Below are 23,476 nucleotides of genomic sequence, written 5' to 3'. Positions count from 1 at the left end.
GACGACTGAGGCGAACCTGACCAGTTCACAAGGTAAATTAACCTTTGCCTAGTAAAGTTAGCTCATGTTAAGTAGACGTAGCCACACTTCGACTGCCATCAGTTGGTCCTATCTACTGATCCCCGACCGCTGTCCAGCAGTAGAAGGAACACTTAGTAACTTCTCATAGTAAATGTTGTCGCTTACAACAACTATACTTGCAATTGTGCGTTATATGTTTGATAGTGACCAAGGCTTCCCTTGCTGAACGCTGCGCAGTCTTCTTAGTCCTGGTTCGCACAGTCCCCTCAGATGTTAGTAATGGCATGAACAGCATGTCATCATGTGTCTAACGACAACCATCCCCCTGTATATCGACAAGCTCGACATAGTGCGCGACCAGAAAAACTTATGTATCCGCGTTGAACTTCTTGTTTCATATAAACAGCCACTGAATAAGATGACTGTCAGCAAATGTAACGAATAAAGTTTGCTACATATATATCAGATATGACACGCTTCATATTTCCCGTCTTCATTGTCCATGGTCTACTAACCTCCTTATCACAGTAGTAACGTAACTCCACCCCTCCTAAAACAGTCCTCAACTGAAGATCTGGTTTGGTTTCGCCTTCACATCTATTGTTAGTCGTCAGAGAAGACCAGTATCTGGTTTCAAGCATGTCATTGCATCCCAATTGCTTAGATGCTTATGATGTCAGTCATCGGATTGTCTGGTCCAGACGGAGATTGTTTAAAGAGTGCCGTCATAAATCTGGAACATTGCTGAGTGCGGCATTAAACAACAAACATTGTATGAATCTGATGCACCCAGAACGCATAAATGGAAAGCAGGAAAGGTGTGTGTCAAACGTCAACATGAAGACAAGTTGTCAAAACAACATTGAACTACCTTGTGTAGCTTTCGACACGACGATTACTGATTCGGATGCTGAAACCCTGAGAATGGTTTCACCAAAGACGATGAGTGTCTTCCCGCAAGGAATAACGAACTGGTGCCCTAAATATAAACAGTTCTGCTCTATGTGCCATAGAAACACCATGAGGTATCGCAATCCTTTAATTGAGATGATGCATCAATGTTTATCTCACCGCCAACGTTAGATGCGGGGATATAATGCCCTTCCACACACGTCTAGTGCCTCAGTTACAACCGAGGCCAACAAAGCTCAGGGATTTGCATGAGACTGATATGATATCTATCTATCATGTATCCAAATAGCCCCACATCACTGAACCGCTCTCTGACTTAATTTACTAAAGAGGACTACGAACCTCCGTATTGACCTTTCGCTATTTTAACCCTGTTTGCAGTTCGCATTAACTCGTTTGGGAGATGTGTGGAGTTCTCGCGCAATGAAAAGATATGGAATATGAAATATGCTTTATTCTCCAGTACTATGTCTGTGCAGTGTTGATCTTCCTTGACTTCCTTGTGAAGTCTCACGTGTAGCTTTACGACATGGTGAGCGGGAAGGAGGGCGGAATGTCAGACGCTCGCGCTTAATTTGAGACAAGGAGATGATAACAGCCAAGAATTACACTGAATTGAAGACGCGGACACGGTCGGGGGTTAAGGGTTACGAGAGGAAGTTCCGAGTCTGTTCGGATTGGTGTTATCGTCTGCCGACACAACTAACGTCTTCCTCGGGGATCCGCTTTTCCTGATGTCGTTTTTCCTCGGCATTAACGTCCGAAAGAACGATGCGTCAACGTATCCGATTATTGCATATGATTTATAAATAGTCGATTGGAGTAAGACATTTAACTCCATCTGTAATGACATATGCATGGTGAAACCACAAGGTATCAAGTTACAACAATCCGTATCATGGCACATGTCGCGCTCATTGTTATTAAGTATGAGAACAACAATTTCTATTATGTTTTGACAGAAGAAGATTTACTAAAATTCTCAAGGACTTAATCAGTATTTTCTTCTCGGCGAGACGACAGTTAGCGAGATGTCGTGCCGTGTACCCGAGCCATCCCTATTCATGGGTATGTGGCTTCACACGCATGCGCGAAGATGGTGACATTTTACTCGGGATTTTGAGCCAACTTTGTACTGGTGGACTTCAAACTCTTTCGCACAGTCTTGCAGAGGGGGAGTCTGGGGCGCTTTGTAATCTTTCAATTTCGCACGTAAGCCATGTTCAAATACTCGTCAAGTTTTCTAGCGGCGCGAAAACTCGAGTAAACAAGCACCTGGCGGAGGCCCTAGCGGTTTGAGGAAACTCCGAGTAAATACCCTAGACATTCATCTCTTCGGGATCGGTTCATTCTTTTGTTCTGTCGACCGTCCACTGTACTTTAACGTAAAAAATTCAACAACAGTCTTTCTGGGGTCTAACCCTGGTCTCCATTAAAGACATGTAGGTCTTTCTCGATTTCCAAATACATCGTAGATTACCCATGTACCATTGTTTTGGTTAGAGGATTTGTCACCACTTCCATCCCGATGCAACAACACAATTGGGAAGCATTAATGATTCCTCGCGTTCTCAATTGCCTCGTAATAAAACGTTTAAGCCGCTCTCCCGTTTGTTTAGACAAGAGGTTTGTTAAAACGAAATAATATGCCATTAACACAAGTTTGTTAATTTGTAGACCCTTTCAAGCAACGAAGCGATGACGTAACGGGATGTGGCCTAATCAACGGACCTGAGGCGAAGGTAACCGACCCGAAAAGGGGGCGGGGCACCTGTCAATGCCTGGAACGTGATACATGAGTGACGTAAGGATAATTGGCACTTTCCTGAAAAGTTGAGAGAATGACTGAAGTGAAAATAATGGAAGCGTTCCAGGTGAATGAACACGGTCTCTTTAACGATTATGTCATGCAAGATGAAATGAATTCGCAAATGTTACTGGTCTGGTAGGTACTTGAGTAATTGCTTATCCAAATGGATGTTTCATTTTACAGTTCTTGACTTGTGCCCGGCCACAATGTATTATCGTGCCATGCAATGTGTGCATGACATGTGTGACTTACAATCACTGTTGATTAATGCAATAATTAATCACATCACGATTCAATCAACGGAACGACAGGTGAATCATTAAAACCTAAACACAATTAGGGGGTAATTACAGACACCTGACAAGTTTGATATCTCGCAGTCTCGGGTTCACTGTTTAAGAAATAAATGTTTGAAAATATTAATTGAAGATACGACAATGTGTAACGACTGCAAAGTGTTACCTGGGCCCCGCCCTGCCATCTCTGATCGCACTTACCACCACTTCATTTGATTAAAGGTAATAAAACGTTTCTGAAAATTATATTTTTTCATTTTATGTGTCTAAGCACGAGACGCAGAAAAACTGGGTTGAATGTTTCCAAAGTATAGGCAGTATGTGTATTACTACAGTAAAATAATCCAGTCACCGTATACTGAAGGCTGATAGTAATTAAGCTTTATAACATTCAAAACATGTGTGTAATCAGCTGGAGCACTTTAATTCGCTATCAGTGAATCATTTGTAAGTTGTGTCAAGGTTCGTTTCGTTGTAAGACGAACACTTATAACCCAGAGCAGAGATTGAGCATTGCCTGGGGGAAGCGCACCTGCTTTGGGGGAGGCGGACAGAGGAGGGGGTGTATAGGTATAATCCATACATACTCTCCGGAGCGTAAAAACCTTAATATAACCAACCTGTGTTCCCACCGTCTTCAACTATCAAGATGAAAGAGTTGTAGATCGAGGCCTACACGATTAACAATACAGCGGAGACAGAAGCGAGCACGCCATTACTGTTTTTGAACAATCTCATTAAACGTGGGTAAATATTGTACATATCATAAGGGCTTGTGAATGTAAAACTTCGCTTCCAGTCCATTGGGTCTCGCTACTGGAGCGCTCCCTTAGGGAGGGAACTCTTTTTCATGGTATTAAGACTTCAATTATTTGTAGATATGAAAGATTTCGAAATTGCTTGGCGACTTTAACACTGTGCGATTATCAATCGGAACCGACCCAGCCCCAGGTGACGTTTATAAGAAGGATCAAGTTCTTTTGAGACGGAGGGTTGTTCGGCGTTATATAGATAAACAGTTCCAATACACAAACGCACTGCTCTTTATGAAAAAAGCAACTGTGAACTGTTATAAACGCTGAAACTGCTCATGGTACTTTGTGTATTGTTGGCGTCGTCCAGCTGAGCAAGACGTACTGAAATACTAAAAAGCAACATTGGCTGAACAACGCTGCGTGGATCATACTCAAACAATGAACCTAAAATGTTGCAATGTAGGAATCTCCAAACTTACAACTGGTTTTGTTTCCAAACGTTTTGAATAGTTTCTCTTACAATACAGGTATTGGAATATATTAACACGTAACACGCGTCGAATATCCAATATTACAGGTACAATAAAGTTTATTTACGCGGGTTTCTTTCCATAACGTTTTGAAGGACATATTAGGATGGTAAATCTACTTGAGCTATAATCTGTTTAATGGTCGTAGACACCAACCATAGAGAGACCAGTGTAGGGAGGATACAGAAACAGGTTAGAGAAATATGAAAAATGAAATACTAAAGGGCAACGAACTAATTTGTGGTCTTACACTTGGCGTGTTTACTGTATGGAACCTCCTTCCATACACACATGATGGCGGAGGTCGCATAACGTGAACAAGCGTGACAATCTCACGGACATCCGTATTCTGCATCAAGGGTTCACTTGATCCGGAATAGCATCTTTGAAGATTCCAAATTTACATGTAGACTTGGATAGTTTAAATGACATCAATGGATAATTCGACCATTACACGAATCCGGTCTCCCGCTTTTATTTGCGTAGTGTCGTGATTTCATATCCGAAGTGAAACCATGAACCCACCAGAAGGGGCCGAGCGATCGTTACTACCAAAAAAGTTCATTATTATTCGTGTGAGGTTACAGAGTTGAAGGATAGAAACTACAGCTATACCAGTTAACAGCAACTAGTGTCATTTGTTTGCTAATTACTGTGAGACGGAAACAAGGCGAAATAAACGTGTTGCTTTAGTTAGAATGAGAAACACTGGCTCGAGGTAAACAAACGGCGCACCTCGCGGTCAGCTTGTGGTCAAGCAGTAGGTAGCAACAACGCCGGGATTCCACAGCTCTTTACACAGGTGAATGTGTGCGTCCAGAACACAAGGAGGATTTGGGGCTCATGGGGAACGGGTTGAAGAAGTCGTAAAGGCCCTCCGCCAGCAGGCCTCCGAAAAGGTTCTGTATGAGGTCACTTGAAGCACCTCACTTGTCTGCTACATCAAGCATGAGATCAGCTAGATGACCTCACTATTGGATTCAGTCTTATGAGACATCAGTTACAACACGGCGGGTCTAATGAGAAAATGAACACTATGGTCATCCACTAAAGCCAAATGGACCGCCAAATAGTTGGAATAAAATTAAACTAAACCAAAGCCATTTGGATGAGCCCGGTGGTAGGTAGAGAGTATTTAGGGGACGGCAACGGTTGGGACGGTGTATGAGGGGAACCTTAGGGGTAGCAGATACATAGGCGCAAGGTGGCGGAAAGGGAGATTGACAGTTGTGCTCTTTTCACAGGGCCATCGTAACACCACAGCCGTTTACTTACGACTGCCGTAGCTGGCAATGTCTTAGCTCAGACACGCGGGGCTACCTTTACTCAGATGAAGACTAGACGTTCTGCCACGATTTCCTCACACACGTAGGCACAAATGACATGATACACCTTTGCTGAAGGCGTGTGGTATGGACAGGGGGCACCATGCCGTTGTAAGGTCACGCTGCGTGTACCCGACGGGTGGGGTGGACGTGAACAAAAGACTTCAAGTCTCGCAGACAAACCCTACGTTTGGTTATGGAAGGGCACGCGGTGAGAAAGTGGTGACTGTCATGTGTGAAGGCCGACATATTGACATATCACTTCTGGTCCTAATTTCTGGTAATTTAGTCTGAGATTCTTCCTTCCTGTGTGACGAGTTGACGGTAGAAGGCGAATTTGACATGCTGCCGACGTCTTCTGATGCTATCATTATTGTTACAAGCCTCATCCCCCGCTGGTAGTAATATTTGGATTAGGAGTCACATCCATAAGATGGAGCCAGATACATGTCGCCGCCAGAACCAGGGAGAGACGGACATTACTGGGGCTGGGTGCTTCTGTACTGGGGCTGCCTGATCCAACAGTACTGGGGCTGCCTGATCCAACAGTACTGGAGCTGCCTGATCCAACAGTACTGGGGCTGCCTGATCCAACAGTACTGAGGCTGGGTGCTTCTGTACTGGGGCTGCCTGATCCAACAGTACTGGGGCTGCCTGATCCAACAGTACTGAGGCTGCCTGATCCAACAGTACTGAGGCTGGGTGCTTCTGTACTGGGGCTGCCTGATCCAACAGTTCTGGGGCTGCCTGATCCAACAGTACTGAGGCTGCCTGATCCAACAGTACTGAGGCTGGGTGCTTCTGTACTGGGGCTGCCTGATCCAACAGTTCTGGGGCTGCCTGATCCAACAGTACTGAGGCTGCCTGATCCAACAGTACTGAGGCTGGGTGCTTCTGTACTGGGGCTGCCTGATCCAACAGTACTGGGGCTGCCTGATCCAACAGTACTGGGGTTGGGTGCTTCTGTACTGAGGCTGCCTGATCCAACAGTACTGGGGTTGGGTGCTTCTGTACTGGGATTCCTGATCCAACAGTACTTGGGTTGGGTGCTTCTGTACTGGGGCTGCCTGATGCAACATTACCGAGATTAGGTGATCCAAAATTACTGGGGTTAGGTGATCCAACATTACTTGGGTTGGGTGATAAAAACATTACTGGGGGTGGGTGATCCAACATTACTTGGGTTGGGTTATCCAACATTACATGGGATGGGTGATCCAACATTACTGGGGCTGGGTTATCCAACAATACTGGGGTTAGGTAATCCAACATTACTTTAGCTGGGTGATCCAACGTTACTGGAGCTGGGTGATCCAACATTACTGAGGGTAGGTGATCCAACATTACTGGGGGTAGGTGATCCAACATTACTGGTGTTAGGTGATCCAACATTACTCGGGTTAGGTGAACCAACATTACTGGGGGTGGGTGATCCAACATTACTGGGGGTGGGTGATCCAACAATACTGCGGTTAGGGGATCCAACATTACTGGGGTAGGTGATCCAACATTACTGGAGATGGGTGCTCCAACATTACTGTGGCTTTCTGCATGCGTTCCATTGTAAGGGGTCTCGATGTGGTGGACAGAACAGTGTCGACGTTATTCTCCTTCACATATTCATCTACCAGTACATCGCCACAATGGTTCATCTTCATTAACTCATTCTTATTAGTCGGGTGTACACGATTTACCGCCATTACTGGTGCAGCGACCAACGGGATAAGGTGGGCAGCCTATGTTGAATCAATCAATTTGTGTTATCAAAGCCATACTAATATTGACAGGGACAAAACTTGCCCCCCTCGGCACGGTACGACAACACATTCACGCGAAAATATCTCGAGCTTTGTGCTTAGGTTGTCGTCTGCTCTCCCAACACAGAAGACCTTGAGTGTCCCAAATCTCTCACTTCATGTAGGCTGAAGCAGAAGTGAGACTTTTCACTGTGTTCTGCTGAATCCGTCTGACTACGTGCCCCTTCTAGGCAAACTTTCAACATGGCTAATGCGAGGGACCAGATGGCCGACCGTCACACAAACCTTAATGGTCTCCTCCAAGTGTCATCTTCTAACTTGGGGCAAGGCGCGGTGGCCTCACAGACACGTTATACTAAACACTTACATTCCAAGAAACCGAAAAGTTTCGAAAACTCTCAGTAGAACTCCGCGAACCTATACCAAGCTTAATACTAGCTGGTCGTCAGACAAGAATAAGAGTATTTTTACAAAACAATTCACATTTCAAAACAATAATTATAACACAAATAATAGTGGGTATTTCTAACTGCGACTGTACCCACGCTTTCAATGCTCGCTCAAGGCGCTGAACCTAAAAAATAAACAAGAAAAACAAAAAACAAAAACAAAACAAAACAAAAAACAAATAAAAATCATAGTTTTAAATGGTTGAAAACATCATCATTCTCAGCATTTATTGAGAATGACAAAACACACCTCATATTTTTGTGTTGTTCTTATGCACTAAGCTAAACCCCACTGCCACAAGATGCAAATCACAAGACGGACTTATAATATCACACTTCCATACACTTTGCATATTACTGCATAATAATGCCAAACAACAACAAAAAAACTAATCCTTATTGCCCGAACTTGAGGTAAAGTTGCATGACTATATATCTCACCCTGACAAGTGATTGTGTTTGCAATCTGTGCTTAGGTGTTGGAGAGGATTGCAGGTGACATCTCATGATAGATTATCGGGTGGTATAGCCTGCCTACAATGCCGATTGTAGCGTATTTATTTGCCCAGTGACTGAATGCTGTTTTATTTCTCACTCTCGCCGCTAGAGGTCACGCGTTGCTAGGTGTTGGGCTCCCAGTTTCAATGTAGAGTGAGATTTGTCCCCAGAGCCTGAGATGACGCTTTTTAAATTTGCTAACTGTGCAACACCGGTGCTCCAGAATGCGCAGTGTGGATGTCTTGTGTAATCTTCTGCCGCAGGGATGTTAGTGTGTGTTTTTATCAGTGTGATGAAATAAAACGATAACAAGTGAGAGGCTTATTTGTCGAGACCTACAAGGCCTGCAGATGAGAAACAACGGCACATTGAGCACTTGCAAACATTTCACAGCGCAGTAACAAGTCAAAACCCTGCCTTTACCAAACCAAATGTTTGTATAGCATGTACATGTGAAAAAATGTCATTGCCATGCATTTGGAGACGAATATTAATCAATAGGAACATGGAACATCCCGAGTATATTCTCGGCAGGCATTTAAATAACAGATGACTTGATATTCTGACATGTATATCCTAGGTTTTTGTCAATGGAAGAATAATCTCGCTGACCCCAACAATTCCATACCTTCCATATAATGATACGAAATACAAATACAGATATAGTCTCATAAAACCATCTAGAGTTATTTCCCCTGGTGTAGCTTTTCACCAGAAACAATCACGGGGGCCTGATGCTACAAATTGGAAAATTTATTTTTAAAATATTTGCAAGAAGCCTAAGCTAAAGCCTGCTCATTCTCGCAGATTGTCTACATTTCTGTGTCACCCTAACACCGTCACGAGGTCAGAGGTAAAAATGGCAGCTGGGAAATATCGTAGTAATTGGGAAGTTAAGCCGAAGATGTGTTGATTGAGACTTTATACCAAGTTGAATCTACATAACCAGTATTTGGTCAGCACAGCTTGAACTTGACAGCTGACCACAACACAACTCATTATCGCCTTAATGAGAAAGTTGTGGCTCTACAAAGCTGTTTGTTCAAACTCTTTATCTAACCCATTGCAAACTCGACCACTTATAGGGGACGGCATCTTGGCAGGGTAATCCTCAACACGACTGGACGTTACGCAACGAACTGTGGCGTTTCAGTTGCAGTACATTCATCTGTCTCTCTATTTATCATCCATTCATTCATTCGTCTATCCTATATCTGTGTGAGTGTATTTTTAAACGTAATATATTCTTTTAAGAAACGTCCAGATATAATATAGATAGATCATCTGTGTGTATTTCTATATCTTTTTACCTTTGTCTTTATATTTGTAGTTTGTAAAAATTGCCAATGTCTCATAGTGGAATGCTGTGCAATAAAAGATCTTATCTTATCTTATCTTATTAATTGTGACCCTAAAAACGCAGCCATTACTTTGATGTGAACAATTAATAATATCGCCTTTACCATCTGTGGAATCACAACTTAACACAGTGGAGTTTCATAATTAAATACACTACTTTCACTAAGCACTAATACACTTCAACCCCAAGAGACTTGCGTCATTACCCACAACGAAGTCGACCATATTCCGTCCCCACTGATCGAATGTGAAGAGCGCCATCTATTTCTGTCCGTGTATCTGTTTGTTTTATACATTCCCACCGAGTCGCTGTCCACGTAATGCCACCGAGTCTTGGCGATCTATCGACCAAGGCGTTACACCTACTATAATTTTGCACTGACGGCTAAAAAACGCAGAAAGCACTTTTTCAATCAACTCGCATTCTTGCTATTCCGCTAGTGGAGCTCGTCCGGTTATCGTATACTTTCGGCGCTTCTCGAGTCGTACTTCTGAGTACTCGGATGTGAACATGATTAATAAGGAGTATTTTTGTTTGGAAAAGATCAAGGCAGGCGTTGTACGGTAAGGAGAAACATGTAGGCTTGAGTAATGGAAACACGGGGTGGTTTTAACACATGCAAGTATCAAATATGTATCAAAAAGCCCGTGAACCTGACTTACTCACTTTGTGGTTGATAGTAAAAACGAACAAGAAACAACTACCAAAAGGTATTGAAATAAAATGCAACAGACAAACCTGTTTATGATCCATATTGAAAAGAATAACGTTTCCCGATATGCTGTTAGCTGCTCGTACAGGACCATTAATATCATATACATCCTAGGAAATCCGGACGATCGAACACATGTTTAATATTATTTATTAATATGTTTCAAGTATGATTCAAAAACACTTAATCACAACATGAAATGGAAACCTCACCATTGAACTGTCATTGAAAGAAACATTCTGTTTAAACTCAACTGTAAAAAGCTTCATTAAAATTTTACCAGCAAGGGGAGAATATTTCCCCGAACAACAATGGCTCGCACGGAAAAACTGGCCTGACCTTCGCACAACGATAGTGTGTTTCTCCGGGCTGATATTGTCAAATTCAAGGGTTCGACTCGCCCTCTGACACCAAAAGCTTAAGATTTGCTAAAATCAATAAAATAGCCTCCTCCATATTCTACAATACACAGCAATGTTTTTTGCTTCAAAACGCAGCCTGTGCATCGGTTACACAGCGAGGGCTTCCACGCTGTCACGGCGAGCATGGCGGTTTGAACGCCGAGTTGCTTCCGTCCTGCCAACCCACACTGTCACGAATAACGAAGCTCATCATATTCCGATGGCCATACATAACATGGTGGGGTGATCACTTAGAAATCAGTTCACAGTGTGTGTTGCATTATCTTTTTCTCTCATGCATCGCCAGTCTAAGTTAGGACCTCTACATGGCGGGTGTCCATCGAAATACGTGGAGTACATACAGATCTAAACAGTACCATTTTGAATTTGTTATTGAATTCTGATCGATGATTTCTATTTATCAGCAAAAACTATTTCAGTACAAGTTCCTTGATTCACATTCTTTGTCAATAACAAATCGCGTTACAATCTGTAATATAAATTGACATATAAATTCGTTCATGCAACTCTTCAGTCGTTGCAGAAATAGTTACCTGTCATCGATGATACCCTATTTGTCATAATAGACTACCACAACCGAATGATTGCTTCTAACATACGATGGTGATAAATAACTCCCATATCTCTCAAAACGAATACAGTGCACATATTGAGAGGGTGTAGTTATTAACTGCACATCTCGTGTTTATGAATGAAGAGCGAGAAGTACGTGAGAGATCACGCTAACCCAACGAGGAAGCATGGAGGACCACGGCTGGGAAGTCCTTTCTGAACTCGTTTGTTAGGGCGCCGGGCCAAAGGGTTACGTATTTTAAATGTTGATCAAATTAGTTTTCCTTGGAGGTGATGCTGACAAACAAGGACAGACTACTCTCTTCGATCGAATCTCGCTACGTCACAACAATGTTGGCGAGCAGACGACAGCTCTTAGCAGACGACGTTAGAGATTCGCGCGTGCTCAGGTCGCCTTTTCCCTCTTTCACCACCGACAGGGGATTACTGTGTTATATCACATGATGCCAGGGATAAACTCGGAAATAATGTTTTATATTCAACGCATTATGGAAAATGAATGCAGGCTTTCACCATGAGTGATGGAATATTCAACTCAAGTCCATTCCAAAAGACATGTACGTTTACAATGAAGTTTGTATACTTCATTCCAGATTGTTATTTTTTCCCTTTTCGAGTAACCTCTAGCAAAGGCTCTTTAAATGGATCCACATCAATGTTTTAATAATATTATCACGGCGAATTTTACGAAGCGCTGTTCATTCATTCCGCGAGTTTCTCCAATGCAACTCGATGCTATCCCTATCATAAACACGTCCTCTCGCCTCCACGCTTCACTGTGGTTATGGCTGTGGAGTGCTAACATTCCTAGATCTGATAGGCGATTTTGTAGAAGAGAGGTGACAGCCCTTTCACTCATTCACAAAATAAGAAGCGCATATGAGACTGAAGAATACTATACTAATCACACCGGCTTGTCAACTCCACTTTTCTTCATGTGCAGTTTCGTCTACCGCAAATATCACTCAGAAGCTGCTGTGGGCTGGCGCGAGTCAGTGGTAAAGGCACACCTCCACTGGGAGGTGAGAGACGACTCAAACAGGTAGAGATAGTCACACTTACGATCGTATTGAGGTATTTACAATGCTTTTGATATACTGTCGGCTTAGGTTTAGAATGCAGTAAGACCGAAGCTGGGGAGCAACAGAAGAATTCGTGGGGCTATATACATCACAAGGAAAGGGCACCCTAGTGATGCAAACAGAACTTGGTTAAACTAGACGCTTAGCAATGCGTCGAAGTTACAGGAGATACCAAGTGGAGCACACAAATAACGGAAACAAGCATAGAGTCTTACCGCGTTAGATAGGGAACTTTTATCATTTCCCCACGTCTAAACTGCTAGGGGTCCCCATGGCGCAGTTTTTCGGTTCCAGTTTGTCGTGGTTCTGTCCACAAGGCGGTAGCAGACGACACGCTGTAGCAGACGACTCCGGGAGAGTCTCCCGCTTCAACTTTGGGGACGTCGGTCGGCTCAGACGAGTGACGGAATGATAGCTCGGTGCTCAACGAGCCACCATAGTAGAGTCTGCTCTATCGATCTTTCAATTTGAAGGCGGAGTGAGGGACGGATCTTCAACTGGCACTCCAAGACGCGATTTCTCTTCACCAGCGGTGCCGGGAAGGCTTTAATTAATTGGTGGCAGACATGGTAAACTATGCGAGCTTTATTTTCACAAGAAAACGCGGTAGCGGGAGAATCTGTCTGACATGTGTTCCAGCAGTTCCGCCTCTCTCACACAGGGCTCTGTTTCCTTCACATCACACTGAAAGGTGTTGCTTTCCTTATCTGCCTTACTCTCTTTCAGATAGATATTCCAGACCCAATCCGAGTTGTGTACCAGACAGTGAAGTCTGATTCCAGGGCCAGTTCCTGCAACGTGGGCTGAGGGGTGCTGCAGTCTCTGCCCAATGGTCCGGCTCAGTGCTCGGCCAGCCATCAAACCGAGAGCTGGCTTTATGGATCAGCAAAGCCAGTACTGAGGTGTGGCCATGCTGATGGTTTGGATTTGCCCTGGTGCTAATTAGGCCCCGTGTTGGCAACTCCATCTTGAACGCACATGGCAGGCGAGCAAGCGAGAAACAATCTGGCTCTGCTATTTACATACCTCCTTGAATGTGCGGTGCCGTTCTCGAACCAAGTCCAAGTGGGACGCTTGAACATAACGGGAAATATTAGACGGCAGTCGGAGGCACATGTTAGTGTCATTAAAGGGGGTAGAGCAGAGGTGCACGGGAAGTGCTCGTTCCATTTCGCTGCGTAGTCACTCTGCCGTGGTATTGAACCCAGATCAACTGAAAAAAAAATTAACTGAAGAAACAAAGCAGCAATGTTTTGATCATCTGCCACTCGGCAAGACTCGTGGAGGGGCCGCGGTGAGGTGAGAAGGGCGGATGTTATGGCCGATATTATCGGCAAACACGTATGTAATGCCACTGCATGTACATCTGGGGTTAAATATTACTATATGTAACGTCGGACCAATCTCAAGTTCGCTGGTGTATGTACGCAAAGTTAGGAGAAGCTTGCCGACCATTTCCTGATGTTGTGGCGGGCTGTTGAGACCCTCTATTTCGGTATACGGTATCCCCCCGGGGGCGTGTAACGCTCGCAGTGAAAAGTCTCACCTAGAAGAAATAATTTGTCTGCTTGTCAGAGGCTGGGGCAGACGATAGCCGAGCTGATAGATTGAAACACTGCGAATATTTTTTGCCTTCTGATCGGGGTTGGGTTGTCGTACCGGGCTTGGAGTAACGATGAGCGAGAGTCGTCTGCTATCATGGCCACGAAGCATGTCCTAAGTCGATACACTGAAGTGTGAAGTATTTCCCTAGAAAGATACCGTCTGGCGCTCAGTGGCAGAGAGCAGACGAACTTTTGAAACCTTTCTTCCCAAACGTCAGGCCGAATGCGTGGCGCGAAATATGATCTGCGAAACATGCTGACAATCAACAGCGCCCTTTGTTGATGGGGCAAGGGAAACAAAATGGGAATTGGACATAAACACACGCCAGCGAGGGACTACTTCCCCTCGCGGACGTTGACAGCGAAAGTGACAGCGGTAACAAGATTAAAGCACGTATAATCCGTGCGATCAATTCTCTGCATCATCTTGTAAGAAAACCGAGCCACTTGGCTCTGTTTGTGGAAATAAAGTTAAGTTCAATCGGCAGAAACAACGAAACAGAAAGCATGTCCATAAACACACTGTTACATTCCCGATACAACAGACGCCACAGATAGTTTTTGCCAGTATGATTATTTTAGTCAAAGGAAGCAGTATTTACCAAACTGCGACAATGATGACCTGATAACGCTGGCTTCGTCTCTACTAGACCTAAGGGTTATAAATGTGACAGGACAATCCACCCTCATGAGATAAGGTATAGGCGGTCATACCGCCTTATTCCTCTGTTGCTTCAATCCGCACCACAAAATAAATATTGTCTACCCTGGTTGTTTGCTTGCGAGATATATGTCACTTAAAATTACACCAAATTGCCACCCGAAAAGCCTCAACAGAAACTAATTGTTTGTAAGTCCGGACATACACTACCCCACTTCAACACACAGAGACAAGCACACTGTAAGGCCCTTGCTTTATGTTGATACCATGTAACGACAAAATGAGTCTCTACGGAATCTGTGCGGGGTAAATGAATCGACTAACCTTAGTACTTGTGAAACTCGAATTGACCAAAATATTCAGTCATACAAAAAAAGATGTTAATTCTACATCATAACATCATAATAAATAAAATATATTTATAGAATGAATAACCAAGGCACTATAGAATTTAATAATAAAATGAATTGTTAAATACAACGTACACAAATGTTTTATCGAGAAGCCATGAAACACAGTGACCGTCTTCCATCAGGTTTGAATATTTATGGAGACTGGCATGAGTTACTGGCAACAACTATCCCGCATGACACGAGATCTTCACAGCTAGGAGGCCACAATAGCACCCCAAGGGGTGTCTGCAAAGCGCATGGGGGAACAGTCCCCTACACAAGGTGATTGTGACCGAAGGGAACGGCTTTGTTAGCGAAACAGACTCGTTTCCAGCAGAATGGCTTCTGGATCAAAGATTTAGTGAATATGAATTTGCCTACAAGCTCATATCGAATTCTCGAATAACACAGGATCTCGTGCGTGTCTTCTTCTTCTCAACAAAGTATGTAGTATTCAAGAACACTTAACCCGTTTTAATCATTCTAGCGGGCATGGATTTGCTCACGAAATTACACTTTTTAAGAAAGTAAAATTTTGTAGACGTTATCTGCGTGATTCTGTAGTGTGAATTATTTTGTTTATTTCCTCCGCCAGTTCGGGTATTGTAAGACGCCTAACTGTTGTCCCTGTTGAAGCCAAACTTGCCTTTTTCAAATCCTGATTAACAGTGAGACACTGGTCGTCATAAAATAATGTACCATCAAACCCGAAGAAATGTGGCTTGTAAATGAATTATCACAAGTGGACGTACCAAGATAGAAACAGGAGATTGAACGTTAGTGAAATCAAGCTAGTTACTTGAATGTCCCTATTCAAACGGAACGACATTACCTATGCCAGTATACATCTTGGACGGATTAATTCAGATAGATGTATTTACCTTGGGCTGGTCATTCCAGATGAAAGCAGACAGGGTTAATCAGTTCAAATACATGCTGGCTTTGTTCAGGCATATTTGACAAGACTGTCTTCCCCATGATTCAAATAATAAAATATATTAGGTGAAAACATGCGAATGTATGCCGATAGATTAAACAAGGAATGTGACTAATGGACACAATATTCTGGGGGACTGAATGACTTCCTTCACCTATAATCGCAGGAAAAGCGATCTCAACCAAATCAATACACACAGCCGCCTTCAAATGGTAACTAACGTGATTTCAAAGAATTCAGGACAGCAGACGACATCTTTCATTGTCGTCTGCTCGCTATCGCCTGCTTGTGTCATGTTGTGAATACTAGTGACAGCGGACAGATACAGTGTTGCTAAACACCCCCTAATTGTAGCTCCGGGGGGACCTACCCTCTTCCGCCCCCCTTCATCTGACAATTTGTAGCATAGAACCCCATACCTGTTGACGACACGACTGTCTTCCCTCCCTACTCCTGACAAGGCGACATGTTTACAACAGACGCAATAAATGAAGACTCCTGACATTTTTAAAATCACTTTATACTTGTAAAACTTCACCTTAAAACAGTATATAGGTGAGTTTCGGTTATTGTAGACATTGCCACTGTTATTATGATTATATTTCATTCAGTTAATTTATTTTCAATTAAAGTGAGTAGCGCAGGCCTTAAATATTTTGTTTTCATTTCTTTCAAAAATCCATGAAGATAGTTAAGTAGAAACTGTATTTTTATCAACTGTCAGTTTTGAAATATGGCTGACGTGACAATGCCTGCACTAAAACGACAGTCTTCTCTATTTACAAGAATACTTTCGTCTTTATTTGAGTGAAAAGCAATGTTCATCATTCGCTAACATTATTCTAAAGTGTAAAGTGGCACTGTGACAGCTGTGGACCTGCCGTGTTGCTCTCCAATGTTCGAAGAACGCGACACCACATGGCCTGATCTTCCCAACCTGTCATAATCCATGACATATGGCCTGATTGCTACATCTGAGGATGATACGCGACTGGGAGGCGTTCCTTATACACAGTCCAACTTGGTACCAATAACCTACGCCCACCGAACATCTGTGATAATTTCAGCCATAACTGAACATATTCGCAGAATGTTTGGCACAGCCAAACGATAGAACCAACCTAGAATCCCCAAGGGCTGACGACACATTAAGTAAAGTTGACACGATCGAAAATCATGAAAAGTTTGAGACTCTTCGGGTAAGATGGGCTTCGATTCTGCTTCAATGTGTGGAAAAAGTCTCACCTTTTAGCGTTTGGTTTCATTCGGTGGCGAGATGCAATCCATCCGGTTTGAGGTAGCAGACGACACTTGTACAAGTGTGACAATGTATCCAATCTAGTAATCCGCTATATCCCCCTCCTCTTCCCTCAACTGGCCGCGGCACACCCGGCATAGATCGTGCTGCGGTTTATTCAACTAGACGTAGAACTACAGTATGTAAACACTCCGCTTGCAGCAAACACCAAAGGCTGTCACTCACCGCGAAGAAATTAAAATGTCTTGCAAAGTTCAAGTGATTCTATTAAAGCGGTCGACGAATTCAAACAAATCCGGTATTAATGCCGAATCACTTCACACTCAACTGTATCGATGGCTCGCAATTGGCTGAGCCTGACAACGTCACTGATTTGAAGGACTACCGAGAGAGTCCACTTCGCCACTCCTCCTGGACACTTCTCTCTCTCTCTCTCTCTCATACCCCACTCTCCTCTACAGTGCTCTTCTCTCTCTCACACCAGCGTAACGCCCTCGTTTCCTACATCCATGGATCGGGGATGAATTTTCAAATCCAGTGAGAAACCCTCATGACACCGGTAGATGTTTTAATTATCCCGAGCCGTAACGTTCTGGATAGGGGCATAAGACAGGTAAAGGATCGCTTTGCTATCTCCCAGATCAGGCAAGGCAAGCTATGATCCACGCAGAACAAATTGTCCCCCCGACGAGGGCTTTAGTGGGACGGTGAAGCGAGGAGCTTGCTCTACTCTATTGTCCCGGCTGTAGCAGTGGGGCGAGTCTGATAACCGCGGACATGTCTGAAGACTGCACATACCCAACCAACCTCCCAAGCAATATTACGCTCAGCTTACAAGAAATTTAACATCCAGATAGGAACAAGGACTGTTTTACGTGCCAGAAAATTAAATATATTTAACTAAGGATTATAACCGTATTATGTTTTATCTTGTAGATACAGCTTTTCGTATTTCCTGACATTGACAACACGCAAGTTTGTTATTAGATATTGAGCCAAGTTGTATGGCTGTGTTGTACTAGAGCTGATTGTTAGGGAGGAAGTAAGCCAATGGTATTGAGTACTAGAAGTGACGAGTAACAGTAGTTCAAAGGGCTCTATCTTGATGCCAGGAAATGCTATTCATATATCAACGGTCTGGTATTTATGTCTGGATGTAAAGGATACATGTTCACCACTAAGCTAAGACAAATATTTTAGATGTTATGTGATAAAAGCGAATAAATGCTAATCGAAAGAAGTGATGTTGTGTGGATATAATTTTTCGATATTTTACTAAATTATCATCATTGAACTTTTGGAACTATGCCAGGCTAGACTTATAAATCTGTGAAACTAGATAAACTTATACTGCCAAACAGTATATGGAACAAGATAAACTTTTACTGCTGGTCAGTATATGAAACAAGATAAACCTTTACTGCTGGTCAGTACATGAAACAAGATAAACCTTTACTGCTGGTCAGTACATGAAACACGATAGTCTTTACTGCTGGTCAGTATATGAAACAAGATAAACCTTTACTGTTGGTCAGTATATGAAACAAGATGGTCTTTCACTGCTGGTCAGTACATGAAACAAGATGGTCTTTTACTGCTGGTCAGTATATGAAACAAGCTAAATTGTTACTGCTAAACAGTATACGAAACAGTATAGACTTATACAGCTGTCAGAATTTGAAACCAAATTACACTTATGCTGCTTGTCAGTCTATATATAATGGGTACGTATATATTCAGGTAACACCTATCTATCATGAAGAGAGGGAGGGAATGCGATGCGACAATTTATTTATGTGAACAAAATGCATTACATATCACTTTAGAGAAGAGTAACCGCACCCTTTCTCCAAAAACCGTTAATATGTAGATAAAATACAAAACAATATAAACTTGTATGACAACCCGTTAAACCTAAATCTTAAGACAAAACAGAAATGTCCACCACACCCGTATAAGGTCGAGGTTATATTTGAAAAATAAATACAATACAAAAGACACCAAATTAAAGATGTCGACAGAGACCCATAGCAAAAAATCTAATTCTTTATAAACAAATATCAAGTGTATGCAGTGCCGTTCCTAGGCTACTAATTTCACACACAATGGGGAAGATAAAGAAAGCCGCTCTGGGACAAAGTGCAACGCGCTTCCAGTAAAAACAACTTCACCTTTGAACAGGTTTGGAAGTAGTAACAGAGAATTGTTGCTCCTAAAGATCGGATGGAAATTGGACATTATGAAATCGTTATTTACATTGCTGTTACGATGCAGGAGGCAAATAAAGTTCAAAGCAACTTTAATCAAGCGGAGTTGTGTGAACTTCAAGAACGTGGTGCATAGCATGGATCACAGAACTGACGTGTAGTATGTAAACGGAAGTGACGTCAGGGTTCGGAGGTCAAGCTAATTGGGGTGTTTGTTATTTGGGGCTGAGCAATTATTTCTTTGTCTGTGAATGAATACCAACATTAGCCCTCAAAAGGTCTATAGAATGAATTCAATTATCATTACTGAAAATTACTCCTTGCCAGTGTATGTAAAAGTTATTCTTGATAGTACATCTTATTTTAAATAAAATTTTCTTTCATTTTTTTATGTAAAACGCAATTACATTAAATCAAGCTATTCTCTAATTTCGATGTTTCTTCCGAAGACAGGGGTATTTCAAATGTTCTCAACATAAATGGCGTCTTACTCTAGTCCGTTCATGAAATCTTCGCTTATTTTGCCTGATTCCTGTCAGTGCATGTATACTGGTACTCAGAAGAAGTTAAACTCTTCATATGACTGCAGTCTGTCAAATGCCTATGGTTGTCAAAACTCTTCATATGACTGCAGTCTGTCAAATGCCTATGGTTGTCAAAACTCTTCATATGACTGCAGTCTGTCAAATGCCTATGGTTGTCACCTATAGTTGATAACCATGTAAAAACATAATAGAGTCACATGAAAATAACAGGTGTTGTTAAAGGTTTTATTGATATATTGAGAACCGAAATCGACTAATGGCGATCCTTTAAGCAAATATCTGATCTTTGCAATAGAGAGATTTTAAAGGTGCGCCTCTGACGAATGGAGTGATTTAATTTCATTATTCGAACCTGTCAATTTACAAAATTAACATACGTGACTAAAATGATATATAATTTTACAACATACTAAATTATTCCATTAAATTCAGACATCAAAAGAAAGAAAAAAAAATCACAGCGTATGTTCAAAATGCAAATTACAGTGAGATGAGTCTTTAACAGAAATGTGTGGTGGCCTGGCTCTATTGGTTTCAAATTTGGTGAGCGGTTATAGATTCATATAGATTTAATCTCGAGTCCGAACGAGCGCCATACAGAAAGCCCTCTGTTACCTTTGTAGAGATAATGACATCCAGCCTCACCTGTGAAACACGCTGTTTGATCTGTAGATTATATCCGTAATCAGGGTGCCGTAACTCAATTTTATTTCACTGAATTGAAGTATAAGAAAATGAGTGTATGATGGGTACGTCGCAGGGACGTCTCCATCTGCATTCCGTTGACGATCCTAAAGGTTTAGACCCTCGAAAATTGAGGTTCGTCCGGAAGTATTTGTCAGACAGGTAGTGCTGTGTTTTCTAGAAAGGTTAATATATTTTATGACAAGAGAGCTGAATTTCAGAATGGGTGTTAGGAATTACATCTAAGCCGTCAGTGCGTGAAACGGTTCCCTGAAGAAAAAGTTACACGCGTCATGTTAAGTGCATTCTCAGTGTTTATGAGTTCGACTCGGCGCAGAACGTACAGGCGGTGATAAAAACACTCATTCTATTATAGTGCTCCCTTCCACTGTGCTGTGTGTGCTTTTTATATGTTAACGTGTTTCACTAAATGATGAAAGAGACATCCGACAGTTGAAAGTAATATTAGAGAAAACAAAACGATGTACTTGCCTAACATTTTATTAAGAGATATGTAACACTTTGCTTTTGCAAGTACATAATCGTCAGGAAACAATTGTCAAATACCTTTTTTGATAATGTTTAAGAGCAACTATTTTTTGTATTCTCCAATTTCAGTGAAGCAGCGTGATGCCGGCTTATAATGTATATAAAACAGTCGTATAACTACCTCACTTTGAAAGGGAACGCAGGGAAGTCATTTATCTCGCGACAGACAATACCGTTACGCAACGTTCTATGTTAATTAATACTCTTAACGTCGCTCGACTGAACTACTCCGCAATTGATCAACGTGAATATGTTATTTCTTCAGTTCATGTAAATCTGCATTTATATGGAAAAATATGCATCCAAAATATTTCAAATAAAAACACATACAGAATGAGAGCCATGTATTGTACATACAGACGATACTAAAGCACAAGCTGCCATTCTATCGACAATATTCACACACATGTACTGCTAATCCTCGAATTATGCAAAATAATAGGCTAATGGTTGTTAGTAGCCCGGAGAGCTGCTTGGAGTTCACACAGCTCAGCGCGCAGCTTGGACTATTATGAAATAATGAGTAAATTATGCAAATATATATTACCCACATAATGGCTATGTATTCTACATGAACGCGCGCATGTTCAAGTTATAACTGAGAGTGCATGCAGTCTCTCACCAGACTCTCTCAAAGCTGACATGACAAGTTGGAACTATATTAATAGGGGTTCTCCAGCGTTACCTAGATGTATCTGGCAATACCTCCATACACCAGTATCGATTTGAACATTTCTCCCTGCCCAGCTACTGAATAGGACGGATACACGTGTTTCTTTCCATAGTTATATGTGCCTCAAAAACATATGCACAAATCACTACAGATTATTAACGTATTGTTTACCTGTTTCATAGACGCCTAAATGTTTACAGTCAGTTCACTGTAATCACCCCAATATATAGCGCTTGTATTGTATATTTAGTATAACATTACACTCAGTTTCGATTGCACCTACAATCAATCAGTGAATGTGTGGCTGAAGCGAGGTTCGTGGTTTTAAAGTTTAATTATTCCGCCTTAAACACGACGTTGACAGTAACCATGCCGACAACCACGTTCTCAAGAGATAGGCTTGTGGAGGTAAGGATACACCTACACCTGTTTGAACACACATCAAAAAAGACATACCTTGTTGGGAGCATAGGGACCACTATCTTCCCCTAGCATATGACGTACAGTCGGTATGTTTCATCTGTGCTGACACGCTGCGCGAAATTGGTACAATTAGCAGTACGCCGATAGCTCAATATGATGGGCGAGTGAAGCCCACGTTGCGGACAGCCGTACGATAATCTGTCGTGCAAAGCGTCGCAAGCTGGCGAGAAATATCACACTTCGCTCAGCACCTTTTGTGTGAAAGTACTGCCCTGCCTCTGATAACTGAATTTACCTAGTGGTTTATCGTAGGCGCTACATTGTTGCAGACTTCGACGGGCTAATAAATTATGCAAGGGTCTCGTTCAATCCAGGAGGGACGGCAATTGTAGAAATCCACTTGATATACCCGGCTACATTTCTTTCAACCACTCTCAACATTCCGTCAGCTTCTTTCAATTCATGGCGACCCCAAACACCCAACAAAAGGAGCAATACGAGCTTGATAATGAAAGAGAAAAGCTCTGAAAGAAAGGTAAGGGCAATTCGAAAAGAATATAAGTGCACCGAATAAAGGCTGACCCCCCGCTGACAAGCTCATGAGAGGAGTTTCGCTCATGGCTGACCACTCCAGTTGATAGAAGCGGGAGAAATTGTCAATACTCGGAGTGAAATCAATGCTTGAGCTCTTGCCATTCAATGGCAGGGCTCTGGGTGCGGACAAAGGTATAAATGTTGAATTCTGAAGGGTTTAGGAGGAAATCTGTTGGAACGACCCAAAAGAAAGGACTTTAGAAAGTTCAGAAGATCCAGTTCTCCTACAAGTGACCGACCCAAATTTTCCCGCCATATTTTAGAAAGCAGACGATACCAGGATCTGATTTATGCATGACAACAATGCTGTTTGTCCATGCAAGTGAAAATGTCAAACCTTTTCGCTGTAAATGTTGCAATGTGTGATTCAGCACAAATTGATTTATTTGAGCTACCAACAGCAAGACTAGCTGTTATGGCACAAACGAGTTTCCACAACTAATGGCC

General features: G+C 42.4%; 1 protein-coding gene across 3 annotated transcripts in view; it reads right to left on the bottom strand.

Moving 5' to 3' along the window:
- LOC137278641 (repulsive guidance molecule A-like) overlaps positions 1-22,672 on the bottom strand; it is a 34,613-nt gene extending 11,941 nt beyond the window's left edge. The window contains exon 1 of one of the 3 annotated variants that reach the window (XM_067811131.1): positions 22,469-22,672. In XM_067811131.1, coding sequence (XP_067667232.1) covers positions 22,469-22,482 — 14 coding nt within the window. In that variant the 5' untranslated portion in view covers positions 22,483-22,672. Of the gene's footprint in view, positions 1-12,717; positions 12,959-17,341; positions 17,628-22,468 lie in introns of those variants that run through there. The other 2 variants (XM_067811130.1, XM_067811128.1) reach the window with 2 other exon arrangements.
- Positions 22,673-23,476: the final 804 nt, after the last annotated feature.

The sequence above is a fragment of the Haliotis asinina genome, chromosome 3 (assembly GCF_037392515.1).
Source record: "Haliotis asinina isolate JCU_RB_2024 chromosome 3, JCU_Hal_asi_v2, whole genome shotgun sequence".
NCBI lineage: Eukaryota > Metazoa > Mollusca > Gastropoda > Lepetellida > Haliotidae > Haliotis > Haliotis asinina.
Note: the sequence above shows the minus strand (reverse complement) of the source record. Positions and strands in the feature narration are given on the sequence as shown.